Genomic DNA, 25,170 nt, shown 5'->3' with positions numbered 1-25,170 from the left:
ATAAGTTATATAGGTGGTGGTGTTGTGGTGTTTAAGTTTTATGTATTAATGGTGCAGAAACCTGATGCGAGAGGAATGGCAGAATTTCTCAGGCCATTAAACGAAAAGCTAACTGAAGCAAATAGCATGTCAGAAGGACGGCGTTCTGATTTCTTCAACCACTTAAGAGCTGCTTCTGAGAGTCTAACAGCTTTAGCATGGATTGCATATACGGGGAAAAATTGCGGTGAGGAGAAATTATTCTTATTACTTTGTGTTTTGGCTTGGATGATATGACTCTACCATCAAGGTAATATTTATTTGTTCTCATCTTTCCAGGAATGAGCATGCCTATTGGACATGTGGAAGAATGTTGGCAGTCAGCTGAATTTTACAGCAACAAGGTACCTAAGATCTGTTAAGGAAGGACGTTTCTCAAGTTCCTTCTCCTTTTCATTGCATTATGACTCAGATTCACTATATATGAGTTCAGAAATTTGGACACAAGTGTTCCCACGCCGACCAGACTTGGACCACTTCTCCTCAATATAGGTTGGAACATTCATCTCCTTAAGGGCTCTTTTGGAGATTAATCTAGGGATTCCACGTATTCTCACAACAAGAATATGAAAAAGGATAACATAGATTGTTAATGTTTAAATGTCACACTATCATCTAGTCAAGTTGGCCTGGTTTATTAAGATTATACTTGAATGTGAATATTGATTGAAGGGAAGAAATGGGAAAGTAAAATTTGTTTCTTTATTTCAAACGAGGTGATACTCCACGGGATATACTTGAGATAAAGATAATAATATTTAAGTGCAGTATAGCTTTTGGGACTACCTTTTCGACTTATTGATATTAGTTTCTATTTGGCATGTTTATGAGTCCATGCAAATTAATTTCTGGGCTGATACTTGAGACGATGCTTTCAAGTGGTCGTCAAACCAAATTCTGTACGAGACTAGAAGCAAGTGAGAGGAATATTATCTACCTTTTTGTTGTTGTGAATATTTATCAGCAAAAACTGTTCTTCTCCTTTTTTTTTTCTTTTGCAAAGTTTAGGGAAGATCAACGGCTGATTTTTATGTTGCTTTGTAGATGGCTTTATTGTTTGCATAATACACCATCTCCATTACTATGGTAGTTGTTCATGCTATGATTTTGTGGGCTATCTCCAGAGATGTCTCAGCATATTGAGTAAGGTTTAGGCACCTTTATCTTTTTTTTAGGGAAACACATTCCTTTGAGATTTCATCTTTATCCACCCGACCATCCATTCACTTTCTGTGTGGCCGTTCCAACTTGCATCAGGCCATGAGTGGCAGATTTAGTTAAATGTTGCAGGGTCATCCCAGTTTCTCATTGTTGGTATATTGACATTGGAGATTGTAGGTTCTTATAGAATACAGAAATAAAGATCCAGATCACGTGGAATGGGTAAAAGCTCTTAAGGAACTTTATGTACCGGGGTTAAGGGATTTCGTGAAGACTCATTATCCTTTGGGACCTGTATGGAGTGCGACAGGGGCCACGGTAGCCACGTCTTCTAAACCAGGGGCTCCTGCTCCTCCAGGGCCTCCACCAGCATCACTGTCGAGCTCAGGATCTTCTACATCATCTTCATCCCAACCAAAGAAAGGAATGGCCGCTGTTTTTCAGGAAATTAGTTCAAAGCCAGTTACTGCTGGTAGCTTTCCTTTTACGTCTTTGCTTGTTCTATACTTTTCCTAAGTGCATTGCAGAGTTATTGACTCTCAGTTTCATGTCTCAGGATTAAGAAAAGTTACAGATGATATGAAGACCAAAAACCGTGCAGATAGAGCCGGGTTTGTTAGTAGTGGTGAAAAACAAGTCCGCAAGAGTGCACCAGCTGCTGCTAAAGTGGGACCTCCAAAGCTTGAGCTTGTAATGGGTCGCAAGTAAGTATACTGTATGCTACGTAGTAGAAACTGAAATCAGGTTCTTAATTGTGGATGTAAACCCTTTTACATGATATGTGCAGATGGGTTGTTGAGAATCAAATTGGCTCGAAGGATCTGGTGATTGATGAGTGTGATCCAAGGCAGACAGTATATATTTTTGGATGCAAAGATTCAGTTCTACAGATCCATGGTAATACATTCCATCTCTCTATCTCTCCCTCCCTCTTTAATAACAGAGTGTGTAGACCATTTCCATCATTGCTGTGAATCTATAAAATCTATGTTCTTCTTGACTATATTTCATGTTTAAGCGATTCATTCACTTTGTGCAGGGAAAGTTAACAACATAACCGTTGACAAATGCACAAAAATGGGTGTTGTATTCATGGTCAGTGAATAATCTGCGATTTCTGTAAATTTGCAACATGGGTGGCAATGATATATGACGGCTGACTCTTAGAACTCTGAAAACAGGATGTTGTTGCTGCCTTTGAAATTGTCAATTGTAGCAGCGTTGAGGTGCAATGCCAGGTATCACATCGTACTTGTGTCCTTTTCGAACTTTTACGTTTGACCAATCTTATCCTGCTATATCATCAAACGTCTATAATGTCATAGTCGGTCAAGCGCAACTGTTATTTGAGCTAATGTTAGAATCCCATCTTGGTAATTTGACTTATTTTCCTTAATATATGATGGAATTTTTCTTAACATGATGGAATTTTTCTTAACATGATGGAATTCCACGCATTCTCGTATGACATGAGAGCCAATGTGTACCACTCTAGGACTATATGTACCTTTCTAGCCCCATCTTGACACTTGGGGACAATTTATGCCCATCTAGCCTTCGTCAGAGGAGGCGTTTTAGAGTTTCACAGATTTACATTGGCTAGACTCGGAGCTATTCTCTTCGATATATGTTGGAACCTTTCTTCTATCCTCGATGGATCTTTTATGTTCTCATTTTTTCGATGGTTGTGATCATAGGGTGTGGCCCCTACTATTTCAATAGACAACACGGCAGGATGCCAATTATACTTGAGCCAATATTCTCTCGAGTCTTCTATAACAACCGCCAAGGCAAGTGAAGTCAACGTGATGGTACCTGGCGATGATCCTGCTGCTGATCTGGTATGCAATTGCTCTTCCTTCTACGGTCGTACTTTCGACATCTAAATCTATGTCCAGTGTTCACAAAAATTGTGTGATGTTTTGTTGCAGGTGGAACATGCTTTGCCACAGCAGTACATACACACTTACAAGGATGGCCAATTCCTTACCACCCCAGTCTCCCACTCTGGAGGCTAACCGGTCAAAAGTATATGCATGTGAGTTTCATCCATTTTCTCTATTCGTGTTTTTCCCGGTTGCCTTTTCACTTCAAAATCCCGAAATTACTTCCCATTTTGTTTTGATTCTTTGACTTTCGTTCTTCAAATTTTAGTTGCTTTTCGGCTGTTTTTTCCATCGTCCGATGAAGTTTGAATTCTTTGAGTTTCGGTGTTTTGGTTGGGTTTGTTTGTCATTTGTATCTGGAACTATGGTTACGAACACATGTTTCGTGCATATATAATTTTGATTTTGTATGGTCGTACACTCGTACTTTGTGCTTTGGGTATTGTACTCTTTCTTAAGGCAATTTGAAACCAATTCTAACTATCATAACAAATCCAATGCAATGATATGGTTTAGGGGTAAAGATGTATGGAGATTTTACATTTATCTCAATTAATAGATAGTTTTCATCAAGACCCCTAACAAAAAAATAAAAGAAACAAGCAAGGGACAGTTTCTGTACACCACTTCTTTTTTTATAATAACACCATCAGATTAAAACCAGACAATAAACAACCAAATCATAAAACACAAATCAGCCAAAAGAGGCCAAACCCACCATCCATACACCACTTTTTGACGAACCAAATCATGATATCCAACGAATCTCATGTTGCTTTGGGTTATCGTTTCTGCACTGTCTTAAAATTAGTGAAACTGTTATCTTTTTATAAATCCTATAACATGCATTTACAAACTTGGATGCAAGGGCGGAGCCAGAGGATGCACTGGCTCCCCCTCGAACTTTAAAAAATAAAATTTGAAGTAGTCTGCAACTTTAATTACCATCTTTAAACTTTATTTATTTATATGAGAAAATTGCACCAAAATGAAACCAACTTTCACATGATTCCTATTTTGGGGAACGAACTTTCAAAATCGTCATTTTGGGGAACCAACTTTCACCTGATTCCTATTTTGGGGAACGAACTTTCAAAATCGTCATTTTGGGGAACCAACTTTTACCTGATTCCTATTTTGGGGAACCAACTTTCAAAATCGTCATTTTGGGGAACYAACTTGCACCTAATTCCTATTTTGGGGAACCAACTTGAAAAATAATTATAGAAAAATGGGAAAATTACACCAAAATGGAACCAACTTTCACCTGATTTCTATATTGGGGAACCAACTTTTAAAATCGTCATTTAGGGGTCTCTATCGAACTTTTTGTTTATTTAAGGGTCTGATTGATCTGTTAAACAGGTAACAGATAATTTAAGGGTCTCTATCAAACTTTTGATTGGATTTGCCAAATTTGATTTAAACTTTAATATTGACACAGATTGGTTAGATATAAAAATCTTGAATGTGATATTTAATATTTATTTTTTATTGCATCAATTAATTTTTTTCTATTAAATTGATTTTTTTATTGCATTAGAAAAAAACAACTTTTATCGTGGTAATTTGGATTTTTTTCGAAAATCTTCAATTTGATATCTGAATTTAAAAAAACGAGATTTTTGAAATGAAAAATAGATTTTATTGCATTAATTTTTGAAAAGAAATGAATTTTAGTTATTTTTCTATAATTATTTTGCAAGTTGGTTTCCCAAAATAGGAATCAAATGCAAGTTGGTTCCCCAAAATGRCGATTTTGAAAGTTGGTTCCCCAAAATAGGAATCAGGTGAAAGTTGGTTTCCCAAAATAAAAATCAAGTGAAAGTTGGTTCCCCAAAATGACGATTTTGAAAGTTGGTTCCCCAAAATAGGAATCAGGTGAAAGTTGGTTCCCCAAAATGACGATTTTGAAAGTTGGTTCCCCAAAATAAAAATCAGGTGAAAGTTGGTTCCATTTTGGTGCAATTTTCCCTATTTATATCAAATTCTTCTTTTCCTTAATTTATAAATGTCAAATTTTCTAAAGGTTCTAAAATAAACACGTTTTATTTTATTGAAGACACAAAAAAATTTACAATATATATATATATATATATATATATATATATATATGATTAACCTGAAATCCAACCCGCTTTACGAACTGACTAATTTCAGGGCAACCACCTGCTTTGCAGTTAGCCCGAAGTCGCCGCATTTGAACCTCTGTGGCCATAATGGGATTTTTGTTCCTTCTTGGATTTGAACTTGAAACCTCCTGGGACTTTTGACCTTTGGAGCCAAGCTCAAACCAATCAGGCACCACCCTTGTGGTTTATATTTCATGTATATTCGAAGGGTTTTTCTTATTTATATGGTTTTTACATACATTTTATACTTGTTTATATAAATATAACAATAGTTATGTTGTTGAGTTCAATCATGTTTTTCAACTATTTTTAAGATTGAAAAACATATAAACTTATAGACACCTCCTGCAAATAAGGGGTCGTTTACCAAACACTTAACCGGTAAGCATTTATCGGTAAAATTCAGCACTATCATTTACTTACTGGGTAAGATTTTAGTTCATAAAAACGACATTGTATGCAACAATTTACCCGGTAAGCGCTTAACGTGGTAAGAATCATCACCCTCACTTACTGGGTAAGGCTGTTGTCATTGTCTCGTTCTTACCGGGTAAGATTCTTGACCCTTACCATATTCATCTGGTAAGGTAATGTGACTTAGTAAGCTCTTACCCATGTAAGCGTTTGGTAAATGGGCCCTAAGAGTTTTAACAATTCAATGACACTTGTAACATCTATACGATATTATAAAGCATTTGACAAAAAACTCTTAAAAACTAACTTTTATGCATGAAGTACCGTATATTGATGCATATTACTTAAAATTCAAGATTACAAGTAAATTATGCACAAGTACAACTTATTAAAGCTCCATGTTTGAATTCATTGTAACTAATTGTGGTTAAACATAATCAAATAGAGGATAAACATCTCATTTTAGAATATAAAATATCTAAAATATAATTAGGATAATCATTGAATCCTAACAAAATAATTAATTATCATCTTTATAAGAAAATTATATTATTAAACCAAATATAAATTACTTCGTTATTGAACCTAAATTAAATTATAACAAAAAATTGAATTAAAAATTACACAAAAAATGAGGAATTTTAAATAATTAATTTGATATTAATATCGATATATTTTTGTTAAAATTTTATGATATCTTTAAAAATATATATTTTATTAAAAAATAAAAACATCATCGTTTTTTCAAAATCACATAAGATCATATTATAACATTGACTGAGATAAAAAACAAAATAAAATATTAAAATCAAGATGCCCTCTATATTGCACATTAGAATTTACATTACAAAAATAATCTTGATAATCGTACACAACCTTCCATTGTCGTCCAGCGGTTAGGATATCTGGCTTTCACCCAGGAGACCCGGGTTCGATTCCCGGCAATGGAATTTTTTGATCTAGCCGCTTTCAAAATTACCAAAAACCACCCAGACTTTTTAGATATTCTCATTTTGCCCCCACAAGTTTTCAATTTTACAATTTGTCTACCCTACAAACCCATAATAAAACTGTTTTTTTTTCCCTTTTCTGGATGAAAAAATTCGTCAAACGCCCCTCGATAATGTCTAAAATCTCGAAACTTCATGTTTCGCACATCTTAAAAGCATCATAATCCCATCACGTGCAGACTCACGGCTATATATAAACGCATCAAATATCTTGCAAGATTTATGAAGTTTTAATTTGAGCTCATATTCCCCAATAACTTTTGGGTGATACTTGGTTGGATTGTGACGTAAAAGTAGCATTGTATTAGGACATTTGTACAACCATTAGTAAATAAAACCAGTGGATTAACCTTTTATGTTACATGAGGATTAAACAAAAAACGAGACTAACAATAAAAAGAATGTTAAAGTATCATGCAAATAGGAAGTAAATTACAGATGAAATTACGACACACGTATGAAAATAACTAATATATAAGAGGGGCATTAGGTTCATCTGGTTGGATTCGGTTTAAATTGACTTTAAATTTGGATTTTGTTGGCGGGTTTTTATGTAATCCCACTTTTGTCATGTAAATACTTTGATTTTAAGAGTAAATTGTGGAATTGGTCCCTATAGTTTGTGATATTGGAAAATTGGTCTTGTGGTTTGTGATTTCTTACGAATTTGGCTCTTTCTCTTTATTTGCTACAAGATAAACCTTTACCTATGCAAATTTTCTTGGTTTGGTCATAGGGCTGTAAACAAACCGAATGAACACGAAAAAACGAACGAACACAAATGGTAAACGAACGAAAAATCTTTGTGTTCGTATTAATTCGTTTAGAAATCAGGAGTGTTCATGTTCGTTTATGTTCGTTCATGTTCGTTCGTTAACATGTTAAACGAACAGGTCTAAACGAACATCTACAGGCTAGGGTTTGGGGGGAAAGTGAAAATGTAAAGATTTCAAATAAGACAAAATGATAATAAATTTAAATCTAAATAAATTCTAAAAAGTTAAAATTTAAATAAATATTATTTGAATTCAAACTAAATAAATAAAAGATTATATATTAAATTTAATATATAAACGGACATAAACGAATATAAACGAACGTAAAGGAACAAACATTCACGAATAGAAATAAATGAACGAGACTCTTGTTTATGTTCGTTCCTACCAAACAGTTCAAGAATGGTTCGTTAAATGTTTGGTTCGGTTACAGCCTATTTGGTCCCTCAACGTAACTTATGTTATTTTTTCTGTTAAAAACAAGAGAAAACAGTCATTTAAAAAAATATAGAAATGCCGTTGTTGAGAGTTTGAAAAACAATAAGAGGCAAATAAGTGGTTGGTTTATCTCTTACCAGATAAGAGGACAATAAGACATAAGTGCCTCTGAAAAATTGGAAAAAACAAACAGTCTGAATGACCTTACCTCTTAAAGAATCGAACATAAGAGGCTAATAAGATTTTTTTTTTTATAAAAAACAAGCAAACCCTAAGTGAATAAGGTGACGTTTGTTTTTTAAGAGGTGCTGAAATTTGAAGTCTTGTTTTACTTTTGATTAATAAGATGTGGTGCTGAAGTCTGAAATTTGAATCAATAAAGACTGTTTGTTTTTATAAACTGACAAACGTCTAAAATCTAAAATCTAAAATCTTAATTAATAGTTTTTTTTTTTGGTAAAATCAGGTGCAAACATTTTGCAAAAATTTCTTGATTTTCATAAAATTTTCATTGCCGAAATTCATCTCAACAATTGATTAACAGATGAAACACAACAATGACCTTTTGGATACCTTACTTCCGATGCTATCGGGAATTACCGCCAGTGAGTTTGTTTGCAGAAAGATCGATACTTCTGATAGATGATAAATCGTCAATAGAAGTTATTGTAATATTGTTTCACATTAATCTTCTAAGCTAATCTATACGTACAACATACACACATATGCATTTGTTTATGTTTTTGAACATGAATTTTATATGCTTGAGGATGATTAATAAAAATGCTATATTTTTGATTTTATTGTTTCTATTTAATTAATTATAGAAAATTTGTTCATGTAGAAAAATATTCAAAGACTTAAATATTTAGGGGTTGTTTGTTTATCTCTTAATAGTTCTATTAAGAGAAAATTTCTAAATTGTTAAGAGCTGAATCTTGCTTGACAAAAAAATCTGTCTCTTAATGATTATAAAACATTCTAAATGATTTTGTATCCTGGATCTCCCTTAATTATTCAACGTCTTAATTTTATTGTCAACAATTACCAAATAATTATATTTCATTTTACACTATATCATGAAAACCTATTAATCATTCTAACCACTTAATTATTTTACACAAAAACATTCAACAATTACTAAACAACCCCTTAATTTAAAAAAAAATTGAATATATTTTTATGTATTTATGACATTAGTTGATTTTTTTTAAATTAAAATAATTTATTTAACCGGTTTTAAAAAATCTAAAATTAATCCAAACATTTAACCGTTTAAAATAAAAAAAATTGACTTTTAATCGAGAAAAAAAAAATATAAAATGAAGAGAAGTTGCATTTTTGTTTTATTAAATCTAAAATTGGAAGTATGTAATGTTTACAACGAAAATAGTGTTACGTAGTTTTAAGGTTTCAAAGCTCAAACCCTTGAAACAAGATCAAACTTCACTTGTAAACCGTAGGGAAGAGACGGTGAAGAGATCTGCAACCTTATTCCTCCATTGATACGACCTTCATTCGGGATCAAAATCACACACACTTACACTCGGATCTGCTAGATCTTTTCCGACTAATTGATCTTCTAGGTTATTTCTGAACCTACATATCTTCATGGCGCAGTTCGTGAAGAAAGACGATGATCGTGACGAGGAAGGTACAAACCTCTGAATTTCTACACCCCTCTTTGAATTATTGGTTCAGTTATTTTTCACAATAATTCGTTCAGTTCCTGAAATTGTTCGTTGTTATTTTTGTGAGAATCAGATGATTTTACTTTTCAGTTTTAGATTTACATTGGGTTCCACTATGCCGCAATAATGATCTTAGTTGAGATGGCTCACAAGCTCTTAAATTATTAGATCAGTTGATCTTCGTGGATGTGACGATGTTGAGGAATTACGTTTCGCTTTTCTCGTACGACTGACTAATTAGGGAGTGGGGATGAAACGATAATTGAAATTTTAGATCATTGTGATATAGTGCAAGATGAGATATATTAGAGAAATGATATGGGTACTCGTCCACGCAACGGCATTATATTTTTCAAATATCTTACCAAATTCTTTTAAATACACAAGTACCTCCTACTGGTTACCAATTTCAGCATCCAACTACTGACCTTTTGGTTATTGACAGCGATAAATTTGCACACTTCAGATAAGTGGAAGATGATATAGATCTGTGTATCCCATTTTTCTAAAAGTAATCAAGTTATGGGACTCTTAAATTATATCTGGTGTATCTGATATGGGATTTCTTTAATTCTTGCAGCAGAGTACTCTCCCTTTCTTGGAATCGAGAAGGGAGCAGTTCTTCAAGAAGCTAGGGTCTTCAATGATCCTCAGTTAGATTCTAGGAGGTGTTCCCAGGTGCTTATTTTGTCCATCACCAATTCTTGCTATTAAAAAATATTCAATTCTTGCAAATCATGATTTGTCTTCCTGTTGCCAGGTTATTACAAAGTTGCTTTACCTTCTAAATCAAGGAGAAACCTTCACAAAGGTCAGATTTCACTCTGAAGACTGTTTAAAATTTAAACAGACCACATCAACTTGCATACAAATATATGGCTAGGTATAAGCTTTAGATCTTGGCATGGAAGGAACGGGAATGGACTGACTTGCATCCACATTCTATGTTAAAAATCTCTTTAAACTTCCACATGTGATCTTATATATGCTTTTCACGTCGCCACACACATATATGTTCCTCTACATGTAGAGGTCCTATCTTTTCTGTCCTTGTAAAATGATTCTCAGCTCAAAGTGTGTCCAGATCCTGAATTAACTCGCTTTTAGATCGTATGTCTATTGCAACCTTCATAAACTGACAGAGCCATTGCTACTACACAATTTAAACTAGTAACGTCATGAGAGGTAACATAGTTATTAGTTAATATGTACTTGTAATAGATAGCAAAACCCTGTATCAAAATTTTTGCGGAACGATGAGAATGAGTAGACCGATAGGAAGGATTTAATGTTTTTTTTCAGGTGGGTTGGCTCAATGATTCATTTCCCCCCTTATATGAGGTTGCCTTGCCAAATGATATTTCTTGACTGTGCTTTTGTTTGTCACTCTCACATGCCTATTGGCTATTACAAACGAGATCATTGTTTATTGTTGACCATGCTAGTCCATTTGTATTGTACATGAACTTTAGATTGATCTTTTCCTTAGCGTTGATTTGATACTTGAACTCTTTGTTATTGTTCTTGATTTGTAGGTTGAAGCCACAGAAGTTTTCTTTGCTGTGACAAAACTTTTCCAGTCTAAAGATATCGGTTTAAGAAGAATGGTGTATTTGATGATAAAGGAGCTCTCTCCCTCTTCGGATGAGGTAGTGTAACATGATTTATTCCTTTGTCTTCTCATGGGATTATTATTTTGTTCAAGTTTGAATGACATGGTACAACTTCCTGTTCGCAAAAAAGGTTATTATTGTCACAAGCTCCCTTATGAAGGACATGAATAGCAAGACTGATGTGTATCGAGCAAATGCTATCCGTGTTCTCTGTCGCATCACTGATGGAACACTTCTTACTCAAATTGAGAGGTACTTGAAACAAGCTATCGTTGACAAAAATCCTGTAGTTGCCAGTGCAGCCCTAGTCAGTGGTATCCATTTGCTCCAGGTACAACCAAGTGTTCATGATATTGCAATATGTTGCATTAGTATTTACTGATCTATGGTGATATTTTCTTAACACAGTCTCTAATTGTCTTATATTGTTGCATCTTAGACAAACCCAGAGATTGTGAAAAGATGGAGCAATGAGGTACAAGAAGCTGTTCAATCGAGGGCTGCACTTGTACAGTTTCATGCACTTGCTCTTCTCCACCAGGTATGATACAAAATTGTTTTATGCTCATCTGGTACTCTTGTCATTCCTCTGCAATCTGTAATAACAAAACCCAATTGTTACCAACCAGTCTTCTGCAAGTAATTACAAATTACAAGTAGCCAACTCAATTTTTGAATATGAAGTTACTGCACTGTCGAAATTTATAATGTGAATTCAAGAGGCTGTGACCTTCTGCAGTAGGTATATATCAACAACTGCCGTGGGATTCTAGAAGACTGAGATTGTCTGTTATTACATCATATTAGGAGAATTTAAGTTGTTGCTACAAGGTGCTGTTAAGGACTCGGTGTAATTATAATGTATTTTTTTTATATATTTTCCAAACAGTGTATATGGCTTATAGACTTATAGCAACACAAACTAATGGCATACTGTAAAATGTAACACATTTCATATATGTTTATGCATCTGTGTGTGTGTCTGTCTCTATGCATTTCTATGGGCGTCTCTATATTAATGCATGTGTGTATGTATAGATGGTTCTGAATGTTTTGCATCGACTACCATGTAGTCTATTACAAGGAGCAACAGCTAAGTATTAGTTTGATCTCCCTTATGGGTTTCTCTTCTTAGCTTTGGTCATGGTTTGAGTTCATATGAGTCAATAGGGGTGTGAGAACTTCCAACATCTGTTCCATTAATTAAATAAGTTTGATGCATTTGCAGATAAGACAAAACGACAGATTAGCTGTGAGCAAATTAGTTACCAGCTTGACAAGGGGTACCGTTCGTTCACCTTTGGCCCAATGCCTATTGATTCGTTATACCAGTCAGGTACTCTTTAATCTGTATTTTTATGTAGTGAGGTACTTCTCTTTCTTAAGTAGGTTTGGTTGCTGGTTGGATAAGTTCTGAATAATTTGCCACCTGTGCGGTACTATTGTCCTTAGGTGATTAGAGAGTCAAGCATGAACAATCAAAGTGGGGAACGCCCATTTTATGACTTCCTTGAAGGTTGCCTCCGCCACAAAGCAGAAATGGTTATTTTTGAAGCAGCCAGGGCAATAACAGAGTTGAATGGTGTTACTAGTCGAGAACTGACTCCAGCAATTACCGTCCTACAGCTCTTCTTAAGTTCTTCTAAGCCAGTACTTCGGTTTGCTGCTGTCCGCACATTAAACAAGGTAATTGTTCTCAACTTTTCAAGAAAATATTTTCATTGTCAGTTTATGTGGCTTCATATCCTCTAACCTGCTTGAGTCTGCCCTTGTGATGAACATGAAAATGTAGATTGTTGGCCTTGTTTTTCTTCATCTCCTTTATCTTATCGTTCCTGTAATACGTAGCAAAAACCATATGTAGTGGTGATCAATAAAGTTGGATATAAGAAAACAATTCAGTTTCTCTGTAAAAGGCCTATTCCAACTACCAAGATATAATATTAAGCAACTTTGTGACAGTAGAGCCATTATTGAGGCACCAGATCAAAGATCAGCTGAAGTTGTATGCTGAATAACATTATTGAGTAGGGAAGGATTAATGAGTTGGCCATTTTCTAATGGTTTCTGGAAAACTTACAACATCATTTCAATATGTGCATTTATTTCACTAAAAGATTCCAAGTAGGACAAAAATTGTGTCTCAAGGCCGTATTGAAGAAGCTCCCAATATTGTGGCAGATGGCACTTTAATTATTCTTATTTTAGTATAATGTTGTGTAAATATGTAATTATGAATTGGTCGACTGCTTTGGTGCATGTGATTGAATTGATAGTGACTTTGATATTGATCATCCTACAATAGTTTATGTCTACCTGCGTGTGTGCTCGCATGAATAGTTAAATTCAAGTTCTATTGTTCATTTCACTTTTTACTCCTGTTCTTACGAAAGCATGCGTCATTAAAACCTTTTTATTTCTTTCTCTTCAAATAAAAAAATTATTAGAATCTATCTTCATTCCTTTGATGTCTACATTTTCACAGGTGGCAATGACCCATCCAATGGCCGTAACTAACTGTAACATAGATATGGAGAGCTTGATATCAGACCAAAATAGAAGTATAGCTACCCTTGCCATTACCACACTGCTGAAAACAGGCAATGAATCAGGTGTTGATCGTTTAATGAAGCAAATTACCAACTTCATGTCTGATATTGCTGATGAGTTCAAAATTGTTGTGGTTGATGCCATCAGATCCTTGTGTTTGAAGTTCCCCCTCAAGTACAGAACATTGTAAGTATGTTCAACCTTTCTTTTGAAAATCAGGATGAATATTTAGTATATGACCGTGTCTCTCATGGTGTACCTTTATTGTCTATTCTTTTACTTAGGATGAATTTCTTAAGCAATATCCTGAGGGAAGAAGGTGGATTTGAGTACAAAAAAGCAATTGTTGATTCTATCGTGATCCTCATAAGGGATATTCCAGATGCAAAAGAAAGTGGGCTTCTTCACTTGTGTGAATTTATTGAGGACTGTGAATTTACATATCTTTCAACTCAAGTGAGCTTATTATTTCTTACCCTCTTGCATTTTAGTGTTGCTTCCTTGCTTGTGTGTCCTTAAGCTACATTACTAAAACTTCTTTTATTATACTCATGATCAGATTCTCCATTTTCTTGGTGTTGAGGGACCAAAGACCTCCGATCCCAGCAAATACATAAGGTATATATATAACCGTGTCATACTTGAGAATGCAACTGTCCGAGCCAGTGCAGTAAGCACATTGGCAAAGTTTGGTGCTATGGTTGATTCTTTGAAGGTAACTTAGCTTTCTTATATTCTATTCACATTAATCTAAGGTGGATTATTTGATGCTAATGTAGACATGAATAAATATATTGTACTGCAGCCCCGTATATTTGTTCTTTTGAGACGCTGCCTATATGACAACGATGATGAGGTCAGTTGCATTTGTAACAGTAGGTTTTATTGTTTATTATCAGTAAACATGTTTCTCAAATTATGGAATTTTTAAGCCTTGAGGCCTTCTTCTGCAACCATTTCTGGATATCACACACTGTAATTACAAAAACTCCTTTCCCAGGAACTAGTTATCTTGTTATGCTTTCTAACAAATCTTTTCACCAATCTTTGTGTAGGTTCGTGATAGGGCTACACTATATCTGAATACTCTTGGAGGGGATGGTTCAGTCATTGAAACTGACAAAGATGTAAAGGAATTTCTCTTTGGGTCACTGGATATCCCACTGGTCAACCTGGAGACTAGTTTGAAGAACTACGTAAGTGGCTGCATGGAATTTCTGATTTGCTACGACTTCCTTTGCCACAGATATCCATTTTTTATATTTTTGATTTCTTTTGTTGCCAATACAGGAACCTACGGAAGAACCTTTTGATATCAGTTCTGTACCCAAGGAAGTCAAGTCTCAGCCACTTGCAGAGAAAAAAGCTGCTGGTAAAAAGTCCACTGCTCTTGGTGCTCCTCCAGCCAGCCTCACTTCTGCAGTTGATACATATGAGAAGCTTCTATCATCCATTCCAGAATTCTCTACCTTTGGACAGCTTTTCAAGGTTCTTTTATAGGATCATAGTCTTCACAGAAACAGCCGCTCTACCCTCTGAGGGTGGAGGCCAGGTCTGCGTACATCCCACCCCCATACCCCACCTCTGGGTGGAATATTACTGGGTTCGTTTGGTTGGGTTTGGTTTGGTTTCTGGTTTTATAGGATCCTTTTTTAAATAGAAGCTTGTTAAAGCATCTCCAACAGCTCCTGCAAAATAGAGAAAAATGAGCATTTGAAGTTTTTTTGGCTCTTTTTTAAGAATATAGAGGGAAAATTTCTGCAAATTTGAAGAATACGCTAAAAATTAAATGGAGAAGAGAGAATGATTTTTTATCCTTCCCAAGAAAAAACTCCCCAGCATACCAATAAAATAAAATGAAGAGAGAAGGATGTTTTTTTTTGTATATTATTGAATATTTTAATAATATAATCAACGTTGGAATCTCTGAAATGGAGAAACTGTTGGAATTGAATATAATTCTTTTTGGAGATTTTGACTTTTGCTAATTAGTAATTATGGAGGAACCGCTGGAGATGCTCTTACCGGTTCTTCTACCATCTTGGCTGATTATGTACATTCTTGTTTATGGTTCGATTCTGTAACCAGTCCTCTGCACCAGTGGAGCTTACTGAAGCTGAAACAGAATATGCAGTTAATGTTGTCAAGCATATATTCGACAGACACGTTGTGTTCCAATACAACTGTACTAATACAATTCCCGAGCAATTACTGGAAAATGTAAGCCTTAAATTACAGAAAGCTGCTTTGCAAGTTGATTAAATAAAACAAGTTTCTCATCTTATTAATCTAATGACCTGGTTTTAGGTCGTTGTTGTTGTGGATGCTTCAGAGGCAGAAGAATTTGCCGAATTGGCAACCAAACCATTGAAAGCATTGCCATATGATACACCCGGTCAAACATTTGTGGCATTCGAGAAACCAGAAGGGGTCCCAGCCGTTGGCAGATTTTCTAACGTCTTGAAGTTCATCGTCAAAGAAGTAATAATTTTTCATCTGTTACTAAAAAAAGTTGCATGATGTTTTCTTGTTTGATTTCCGCTCACTGAAATTTGCAGGTTGATCCCTCAACTGGTGAGGCTGAGGATGATGGTGTCGAAGATGAATACCAACTGGAGGATTCTGAGATTGTTGCAGCCGACTACATGCTTAAGGTCCGGGTTTCCAATTTCAGAAACGCATGGGAAAGCCTGGGCCCCGATTTTGAGCGTGTTGACGAGTATGGTCTGGGTCCGAGGGAAAGTTTGAGTGAAGCTGTTAATGCAGTTATCAATCTTCTTGGCATGCAACCTTGTGAGGTACGTATTATCTCGATTTATATCCAACTATCCATCTAGCATGCTCAAGCAAATTGTCGCATTCACTGCTATTTAGTAAAATGTTCATATGTAATACCAAGAACCATTTGTCCTTCTGTAAACACATATTTGATGAGCAACTCAAAACTGCTCTTCCTTACGAGAAGAAGATGCACCAATTGTTGTCCCTACGGGTGTGTTTGGTACTACTGATAGGATGTGAGTCGGTAGAAAACAAAACTTGTTGTCACGTTCGGTTTCTACATTAGAGCGGGACAGGACAGTATTGGAAGAGACAAAAATCCACCGAAATAAGTGGAACAAAAATCATGAAGACGGAACAAGCTTGGTAAATTACAAACTACCCATGTCAGTTTAAAACCCTAAAACCAACAATTCTTTCACCCGGGTAGCTCAATCTCACCATTCCTGTCCCGTGTACGTACCAAGTACACACGTGCTTTCAAATAAGCAGTCTTGGTTCTTGTTCTTGCCTGACCTTTTTGAAGGAACTAAAATTTATTTTTCCACACATTCTCCACCTGTAGCATGCTTGATAGTTCCTTTTTCTCGGAAACAGTCTCTCTGCATACACGCAACTCTTATAACCTACCTCTGTGGGATTTAACGGGTTAGTTTGGTTTCAATATTTATTGGTTCTTTTTCAGGGCACAGAGGTGGTTGCAGCCAACTCAAGATCACACGCATGCTTGTTATCGGGGGTATACATAGGCAACGTGAAGGTACTGGTTCGTCTCTCTTTTGGAGTGGATAGCGCGAAAGAGGTGGCAATGAAACTGGCTGTTAGATCGGAGGACGAATCCGTGAGCGATGCAATTCATGAAATTGTAGCCAACTAGTCCAACATCTTTATTTGCCTTCTCCTCCACTTTTTTGCCGATTTCAATCACTTCCTGAAGAATAGATTTTATACTTGTTTTTGTGCCTTAGTGAATTAGACATTTTTTAGGCCAGTTTTCTTGCTAAGAATTGGCCCTTGAGTTGAGTCGATATTAACCAATAACAGATGATGCTTTATTTGCTTCAACTTTATGTTTCTTGTCATTGTATTTCTTGTACAATTCTCTTTTACTCCAACAAAATTGGCTTTATAGGATATTAAATACGGTTACGAACTAATTTTTGTAACACTTCAATTTTTATAGGGATGTGTTAGATTTAAATATATTGCAATAAGTTGATACGATGTTTTTGAGTATTGTAACAAAGTTCTTAGGACACATTTGAAATTTAAAGAATCTCTACAAACCCAATATTTTAGGGGCTGTTTACATAAAAACTTACCCTGTAAGCGTTTACCGGTAAAATTCAACACCATCGTTTACTTACCTCTTAAGATTTGAGTCCAATAAAACGACATTGTATGTAATAACTTACCCGGTAAGCGATAACCGTGGTAAGAGTCGTCGTCATCACTTACCGGGTAAGGCTCTCGGTCCATGTCTTTGCTCTCACCGAGTAAGATTTTTGGTTCTTGTCATATTCATCCGATAAGGTAATATGACTTGGTAAACACTTACCCATGTAAGCATTTGGTAAACGGCCCCTAAGGGGCATTGAAATTAAATATTTAGGAGAAAACAAAATATATTCTATAAATTTATTGAATATTTGATAATGTAATTAATGTTGGAATCTAAGCAAAATATAATTTTCTTTTAGGAAATTTGACTCAATAATTCATACAAATTTACAAACGAACCAAGTTTCATGTGTTCTCATATACGAAACATGTGTGAAAATGCACCTTTTATACAATGTTTTTATATATGAAATGTTCAGAACTATTTTTTTCCATATGTAAACTAAATATTTTACATATGAAACAAAACTATATAAACATTATATGTTTACAAGTATTATTTCATATGTAAAACAAAACAAAAAAGTTTGTTTGATTTATTAGATTTGTAAAGTGTATGACACATTATGTCAAAAGTGTGTCTACATGTATCATATCAATTTATTTATAAATGATGGCATAATTGTTTGGTCCATTAAAACAAACATATTCCAAGGCGGACTATCTGCTTAGTCGTCCTAGGAGTCGGCTCATTAACGGGTTGGATATCCAGGTTAATAAAAAAAAACATATTCGGTGTCTTTATAAAATCAATTCTGTTAAGGTGTATACATCTTCCTTTCATTTCCATTTCTTGAAAAATCTTTCATCACTCCATAGCAGCATCCTATTCAATGGTACATCACCATCAACATTCCTCTGTTTCAGATGCAGATATCTGGGCTTTATCCGCTTCTCCAAACTGAACCCGAAATACTGTGGAAACTTGTTCACTTCCTCCCTACCATTCCTCTTCATCTCCTTCCTCAAATACTCAAACTTGGGCCTCAAGTTATGCTCTATACCGTACCCAAATATCGCCGGAAACCGCCCGCATATCCTCCTCGATTCCTCAACGGAAAACCCTACGCTTCGCAAAAACCTCATTTTCTCTTCTAATTTCTCTACTCTTGTATCCAGTAGATGAGCATTCAAGGTTGTTGGAGACTTCAACTGCTTAATCCCCAACTTTTTGAGGTAACTGAGTGTCGGTTTCAAGCACAAATCCGGATCCGATTCGAGGATGTGAGGGCATTTGAGGATCAATCCACGGATCTCCTCCGGCGACGCGGCTAAATCGACGGTTAAGAAATCGAAAACGGGTTCGATGGCGATGGGATCGAAGGTCGGGGTGAAGAGATGTGGGGAGAGAAAGGCGATTCTAGGGAAATCGGGCTCCGAAAAGCCTTTGGATTTGAAGTAATTTAGGGTTGATAGGATTTGAGACAGGGTTTGAGGGGAGTGGAAATCCGGTGGGGTAATACCGAGGGTTTTGAGGTAACGGAGGTTTTGGCGGTGGCGCGTCCGGAAGTGAAGGTGGCGGTGGGGAGGAAGGGGGGAGAGAGAGCAGAGTGTCGGGGGAAGAAGAAGAAGATGCATGGCTTGGAATTGATGGTCGTTGTGAAGATAAAACACCAAGGTAAAGGAAACACAGATTAAGCCTTTTCGTTACGATATAGGTTTCGGGTGGCCCACATTTGATAAAATTTTATCTATGCTATATTATAAAGTATTTGACAAAACAATTTAAAAATTATTTTTTATGTATAAAGTATTATTAATACATATTATTTAAAATTTAAGATTACAAGTATATTGTACGTAAGTACAACTTATTAAAGCTTTATATCTGAATTCGTGTAACTAACTGCAGATAAACATAATCAATTGGATAAACAACTTATTTTAACTATAAAAAATATAAAATATAAAATATAATTAGGATAATTATTTAGTTCTAACAGAATACTTAATTATTATATTTATAAAATGTTATATTGTTAAATTAAAAATAAATTATTTCGTTATTAAACTTAAATTAAATTATAATAAAAAATAAATTAAAAAATTACATAAAAAATAAGAACTTTTAAATAGTTGATTTGATATTAATATTGATATATTTTTTTTCAAATTTTTATGATATCTTCATATTTATATTTTATTCAAAAATAAAATCATTATTGTTTTCTTAAAAATACATAAAATCGTATTATAACATTGACAGAGACAAATAATAAAATAGAACATTAAAATTGATATATGTCTCGCTACATTATGCGAGTACTCTCCTAGTATAAAATTGAGGTGAAGTGTGGTCCACGGAATGGGATTTGTTAAGCTTTGGTTGATTAGAATTGGAATGAAATTGTCTTGATTGGTTCGTTGAATATAACGCTGGTGGTTAGGTGGAGGCGGTAGTGATGGTGGCATGGTGGTGGTGGTGGTGGTCGAATGAAATTCAATGGTCACCCTACCATCATTTTACTCTAAGGGGTATTTTACCAAATTCTTATCAGATAACTGCTTATCGGGTGTCCTTKCTTCGAGTATGGAAATAAATCCCCTTTCCTGCTCCATTACCCACCAAAACGGGGAATCCTTGCCTCTATGGGTAAAATTTTCATCTCTAGCCGTAAGTCGATGTAAAGCGAGATTGGTGGCTAAAGGGTTCTTCAAATTGAAGACGTTGACTATAGTGAAACCTTTGGCCCTGTTGTTAAACCCAAAACTATTCGATTGGTTCTTTTAGTAGCTTCATGGGCAAACCTACCATGGTGATAACGGTGGCACATGCCACCGTATTATTTCTCCGTCGAAAGGTAAAAAAAAAATTAGGTTCGTGAAAGGTGCAACTGTATTAATCTGTTGTGTGCTATCGTATGTATTTTGAAACTATAATGAGAACAAGTTTTATTTGATAGAGTTGGTTTGCACGGCTTTTATTCCATTCTAGACCCAAATTTAAATCTTGTTGGTGTCATTTTCTTAGTCAAATAGTGTCACCGATTGAAAAAAATTAGTATATTTGTTTCTTATAGTCAACCGGTGCCACTGTTTAAAAAAATTTTGTTATAGTTTTTTTTCTTATAGTCAAATGGTGCCACCGTTTGAAAAAAATTCTAAATCCTTACTCATGAGGTTGGGATATAATGTAAGTTGATGTGAATAATGCATTCTAACATGGTGACCTAAATGATAAAATGAGACTCGTTACATGAGTCAACCTCCGGGTTTGGTTGATGAGTCCCGACCTAATCATGTTTACTTATTGAAAAAGGCTAGCGAGCATCGATTCGATTAACTTTTTGATGCTCCTTTTACATTCGGATTTACTCAGTGTGTATTAGATACGTCATTGTTTGTTTATCATTCAGCCTAGGTCACGACTTGTATTCTCGTCTATGTTGATGATGTTATTATCACGGCTAGTTTAGCGGACTTTATTTTTGAAATGATTCAGAAATTATATTCACAATTTGCCTTAAAAGGACTTGGGCAGACTAAGGGGATGTTTATCCAAATGCTTACCCGGTAAGTATTTATCTATAGGAGTTAACATTATAATTTTTATTTTGATGAGTAAGATTTTAGTACATCAAAACGTATTAAATGCAACAATTTACCGGGTAAGCGCTTACCTGGGTAAGAGTCGTAATCTTCACTTACCGGATAAGACTCTCCATCATTCTCATTGCTCTTACCGGGTATAATTCTTGGCCCTTGTCATGTTCATCCGGTAAGGAATTTTATTAAGTACTTACCAAGTAGCGTTTAGTAAACGGACCCTAAGTGGTTGATCAGTTTTTTAGCACTCCTAAACTCAAGGATGAATGTTACAATGATTGTATTAAATATGTAGTATATACTCGTTGAAACTAGGGGTGAGCAGCGGAACCGGAACCGATATGAGTGGTTCCGGTTCTTAAAATACGGAATCGATTGAGAATGGTTCCGGTTCTCAATTTTTCGGAACCGTTACTCGTCAGGACCGGGTACCCGGAACCGGCGGATACCTGGTATTTTTCAATTAAAAAAATTAATTTTTTTAATACTAAATTTAAATTAGGTCAAGAATTTAGAACTCTAGATTAGATTTTTGAGATAAAATGATTCGTATTTTTTCAAATTGTGTGTTTAATTGGATTCGTAGTATGTAATCGTTAAACTTTGAACATTTACAATTATAGTATGTAATCRTTAAACTTTCAACATTTACTATTAGTCTATTATGGTTTGTAATTATTAAACAATATTTGTAACCATTATTTCGTATAATTTGTATTATAGTCTATTCGTTTAGTGTTTTGGCAATGTTTTATTTTTTATTTCTAAATAACAAAATTTTAATATTTTAGGAAGCGGGTACCCGGAATCAAAACCGGTTCCCGACGGTTCCGGTTCCGGTTCCAAAAATTCAAGAATCGCTCTAACCGGTTCCTGTCAAATAGAACGGGTACCCGCCTATGCTCACCCCTAGTTGAAAATACAACTTTTGAAAGTTAAGTTATTGATTAAAATTTGAAAGTTTCTATAAATAGAATAATAATTACTTATGAATTAAGATCAGAGTTAGGAGTATGAACTAATAATGAAAATAAGTTAATTAAAGAAGGCAAATCCATAGCTTAACCATTAGGTCACTAAAAGTCCGTTTGTTAACACATTAATGAGCTTAAGAGACTCATAACTTATTTGATCAGCTATATATGACTGTTTGATAACAAATTAATGATATAAAACATGGCTTATTTGGCATGCTTTTCGGAAGGCTTTATGTAGAAAGCCAAGTTTTTCAAACTTGTCCATGTAAATTAAAAAGCACGCTTCTTTCATTTATGAAACAACCATTCCAAACAAAAAACTTTTTCAATCTATACAAACAGATTAATCCATATAACAGTTCTATCCATAAAGGACCACTGGAAAACCAACCAAATAACCCCTAAACAATGATATAAACATCATTTTAAAGATGTCTTTGTTAGTGAATGCCCAAAAACCAATCATATGATGATTGTAACTTTAAGTTTGTTTCATGAAATTGATAAATATAAAGACATTGCCCATTTTATTATGTATATATATTATATTCTGTGTTTTAATTATTCATAATAAATAACCTTAGAATAATGTATTCTAAATGTCCCTAGTTAAATATTATTTCGGGTTTAAGGKTGAAGTAATATGATAATGACTAGCATATGTATGGATTCATATAGAGATGTCGAATCTGCATATGGGTACAAAATGGAGATTTTGTGTATCGGACGTGACTCATTATGAGAACACTTCATTGGATGTCATGTAAGTGTCATAAGTGTTTCTCATATGGTCAATGTACATGTAATTCTTTGACTTGAGAACATGAAATTTGTTATGTGTGAGTAATGTATTTTGACATTTATTCTAATCATTCCGTAACTGGGTGACAGAATGATAGTTGGGTATGTTGCATATCACATGATAGAATTAGCATGTATCGAGATATGATTTGTCCCTCATTTATGACGGGAGTGATGTCTCTGGGCCCCTTGATAAATATATACTAAAGAAATGCATGCATGCTTAGGTAATTGATATGAGATATCATTATCTATTTTTTTATTAGTATGTTAAGGAATCAAGAAACTAGAGATTGGACATAACGAGAATGACACATTCAATGTCTCGTGTTCAACCTGGACATCAAGGACAAAAGAATTAAATATGTAAAACTAAAATTGACTACATACCGATAATTTGTTGTATCACTAATTCTCGTCATTTGGGTAACGGTGATGTATTGCTAGATACCGCTCATCGTTTATAACTATAAATATGAGATTTATATTTATTGCCAACATGTCGAGAACCCATTGGGTCACACGCTTTGAACATATTCGAATAAGGAGTTTCAATAATTAAAATGTTTAATTATCGTATCTGATTTGTATCGATTTAATCTGATTAAATAAAATCAGATATTATTTATGTTGGACATAAATAAAATTGACTAGGTATTGATTTGTAAGAGAGTGATGGTGCATGGAAGGTCTTACACTCAAGCATGGTGGAGGCATGGTGGAGGTATGGTGATGGTTAGGCTATGCATCCCATGTCCATATAAAATGTATGACATTTTGTTATGCAAGAGAGTTTTTTGGTCTTGCATTTTTCTCTCTTAAAACCACCTACAACAATATGCTCCCTTTTCTTTCTAAGTTCTGAAACCGTGACTAGCATCACGAGAAGGCAAAGGATTTGGATTGTTTGCGTGGATACCGTGGAGGCATCAAGCTTTGTTTGTTGCTGTGATCAGAGTTTTGCTAACTGTGAGGTATAATTTCGAAACACACGATTTATTCCGGTTCGTATGGGTCCTTGGAGGGTTACAGTTTTATTTTCCGCTGTGCTTGAGATCCCGTAACCCAACAGTCTTTAGTATGCTACTTATGTAATCAAGATTTACATTAAATTTTGTAACAAACAACCATTAATAATATGGACGAATGATTGTGTGAGAATAGAAGTTAAGATGAAAAATGTAAGACGAGATCTGGATCTTTGATCATTTTTAATCCCACCTGCATCCATGAAATGCGCTTATCACAGAAATTAATCTGGTGCATCTCGGTACACTGTATTAGTATTGATATTTAATTAACATTGATTTAAGAGTCAAAGGTCCATTTTTACGCTTCTTATTATAACTTCCATTCTTACCGAATTTCGATTTGTTTAAGTTCTATAAATATATAGTTACTTCAGGTATTTATTATTTTATATTTCAAATATTTTTAATTTCTACATTTTTAAACTTTTTAAAATAAATAAAGTTTGAAAAGTTTAGAGAATTATTCGATGAAATTCCTTATTTATAATATCTTTTAGGTTTTGCCGTTTTTCTTATTTTTATTTATTTTTAAATTTTATGAGATTTGCTTTTCTTATAAGAGGTGACAAGATAAAAGAGTTTTACTCGATAAGTAAGTATGACTTTTTTGTACTCTAAATGTTTATTATGTTATAAACATTTATCATCAATCCCATTTTATATTTAAGAATTCTAGAATAGTACTCACGCAATGCAGCGAGATACATCTCGATTTTAATATTCTATTTTATTTTTTGTCTCTGTCGATGTTATAATATGATTTTATGTGTTTTTAAGTAAGCAATAATGATTTTACTATTTGAATAAAATATAAATTTAAAGATATCATAAAATTTTGAAAAAAAAATATATCAATGTTAATATCAAATCAACTATTTAAAAGTTCTTATTTTTATGTAATTTCTTTAATTTATTTATTTTAT

At 34.4% G+C, this 25,170-nt stretch overlaps 3 protein-coding genes and 1 non-coding gene across 6 annotated transcripts in view; 3 read left to right on the top strand and 1 right to left on the bottom strand.

The window, feature by feature from the left end:
* The window catches only part of LOC112507550 (cyclase-associated protein 1-like), a 9,744-nt gene extending 6,526 nt beyond the window's left edge, over positions 1-3,218 (top strand). Inside the window, exons 2-10 of the mRNA XM_025112189.1 lie at positions 58-226; positions 319-383; positions 1,378-1,672; positions 1,757-1,904; positions 1,988-2,097; positions 2,240-2,295; positions 2,382-2,438; positions 2,898-3,041; positions 3,132-3,218. Of these exons, the coding sequence (XP_024967957.1) occupies positions 58-226; positions 319-383; positions 1,378-1,672; positions 1,757-1,904; positions 1,988-2,097; positions 2,240-2,295; positions 2,382-2,438; positions 2,898-3,041; positions 3,132-3,218 (1,131 nt within the window). The remainder of the gene's footprint in view (positions 1-57; positions 227-318; positions 384-1,377; positions 1,673-1,756; positions 1,905-1,987; positions 2,098-2,239; positions 2,296-2,381; positions 2,439-2,897; positions 3,042-3,131) is intronic.
* Positions 3,219-6,510: 3,292 nt separating this feature from the next.
* On the top strand, positions 6,511-6,582 carry TRNAE-UUC. The gene has a single exon. It is a non-coding gene; the product is annotated as a tRNA-Glu (tRNA).
* A 2,701-nt stretch (positions 6,583-9,283) lies between these two features.
* LOC112506879 (coatomer subunit gamma-2) lies at positions 9,284-17,657 on the top strand. Of its 3 annotated transcripts, XM_025111190.1 has the most exons (18): positions 9,284-9,510; positions 10,128-10,225; positions 10,308-10,358; positions 11,083-11,196; positions 11,291-11,491; positions 11,600-11,701; positions 12,389-12,496; positions 12,613-12,846; positions 13,646-13,896; positions 13,995-14,166; positions 14,270-14,425; positions 14,516-14,566; positions 14,766-14,906; positions 15,001-15,198; positions 15,799-15,930; positions 16,018-16,191; positions 16,269-16,508; positions 17,177-17,657. In XM_025111190.1, the coding sequence occupies exons 1-18, from the start codon at positions 9,468-9,470 to the stop codon at positions 17,366-17,368; spliced, it is 2,658 nt and encodes an 885-aa protein (XP_024966958.1). In that variant the 5' UTR covers positions 9,284-9,467; the 3' UTR covers positions 17,369-17,657. The 3 variants fall into 3 exon arrangements, with proteins under 3 accessions (XP_024966958.1, XP_024966959.1, XP_024966960.1); XM_025111191.1 differs by lacking the exon at positions 14,516-14,566 and having other exon boundaries at positions 14,270-14,328; positions 14,777-14,906; XM_025111192.1 differs by lacking the exons at positions 9,284-9,510; positions 10,128-10,225; positions 10,308-10,358; ... (3 more) ...; positions 12,389-12,496; positions 12,613-12,846 and having other exon boundaries at positions 13,758-13,772; positions 13,858-13,896.
* Positions 17,658-18,635: 978 nt separating this feature from the next.
* On the bottom strand, positions 18,636-19,470 carry LOC112506303 (transcription termination factor MTEF1, chloroplastic). Its single transcript, XM_025110311.1, has one exon. The coding sequence runs from the start codon at positions 19,468-19,470 to the stop codon at positions 18,673-18,675; it is 798 nt and encodes a 265-aa protein (XP_024966079.1). The 3' UTR covers positions 18,636-18,672.
* Between the last annotated feature and the right edge of the window lie 5,700 nt (positions 19,471-25,170).

This window comes from Cynara cardunculus (genome assembly GCF_001531365.2).
Source record: "Cynara cardunculus var. scolymus isolate 2C chromosome LG 2, CcrdV1, whole genome shotgun sequence".
In the NCBI taxonomy this organism is placed as follows: Eukaryota; Viridiplantae; Streptophyta; class Magnoliopsida; order Asterales; family Asteraceae; genus Cynara; species Cynara cardunculus.
Note: the sequence above shows the minus strand (reverse complement) of the source record. Positions and strands in the feature narration are given on the sequence as shown.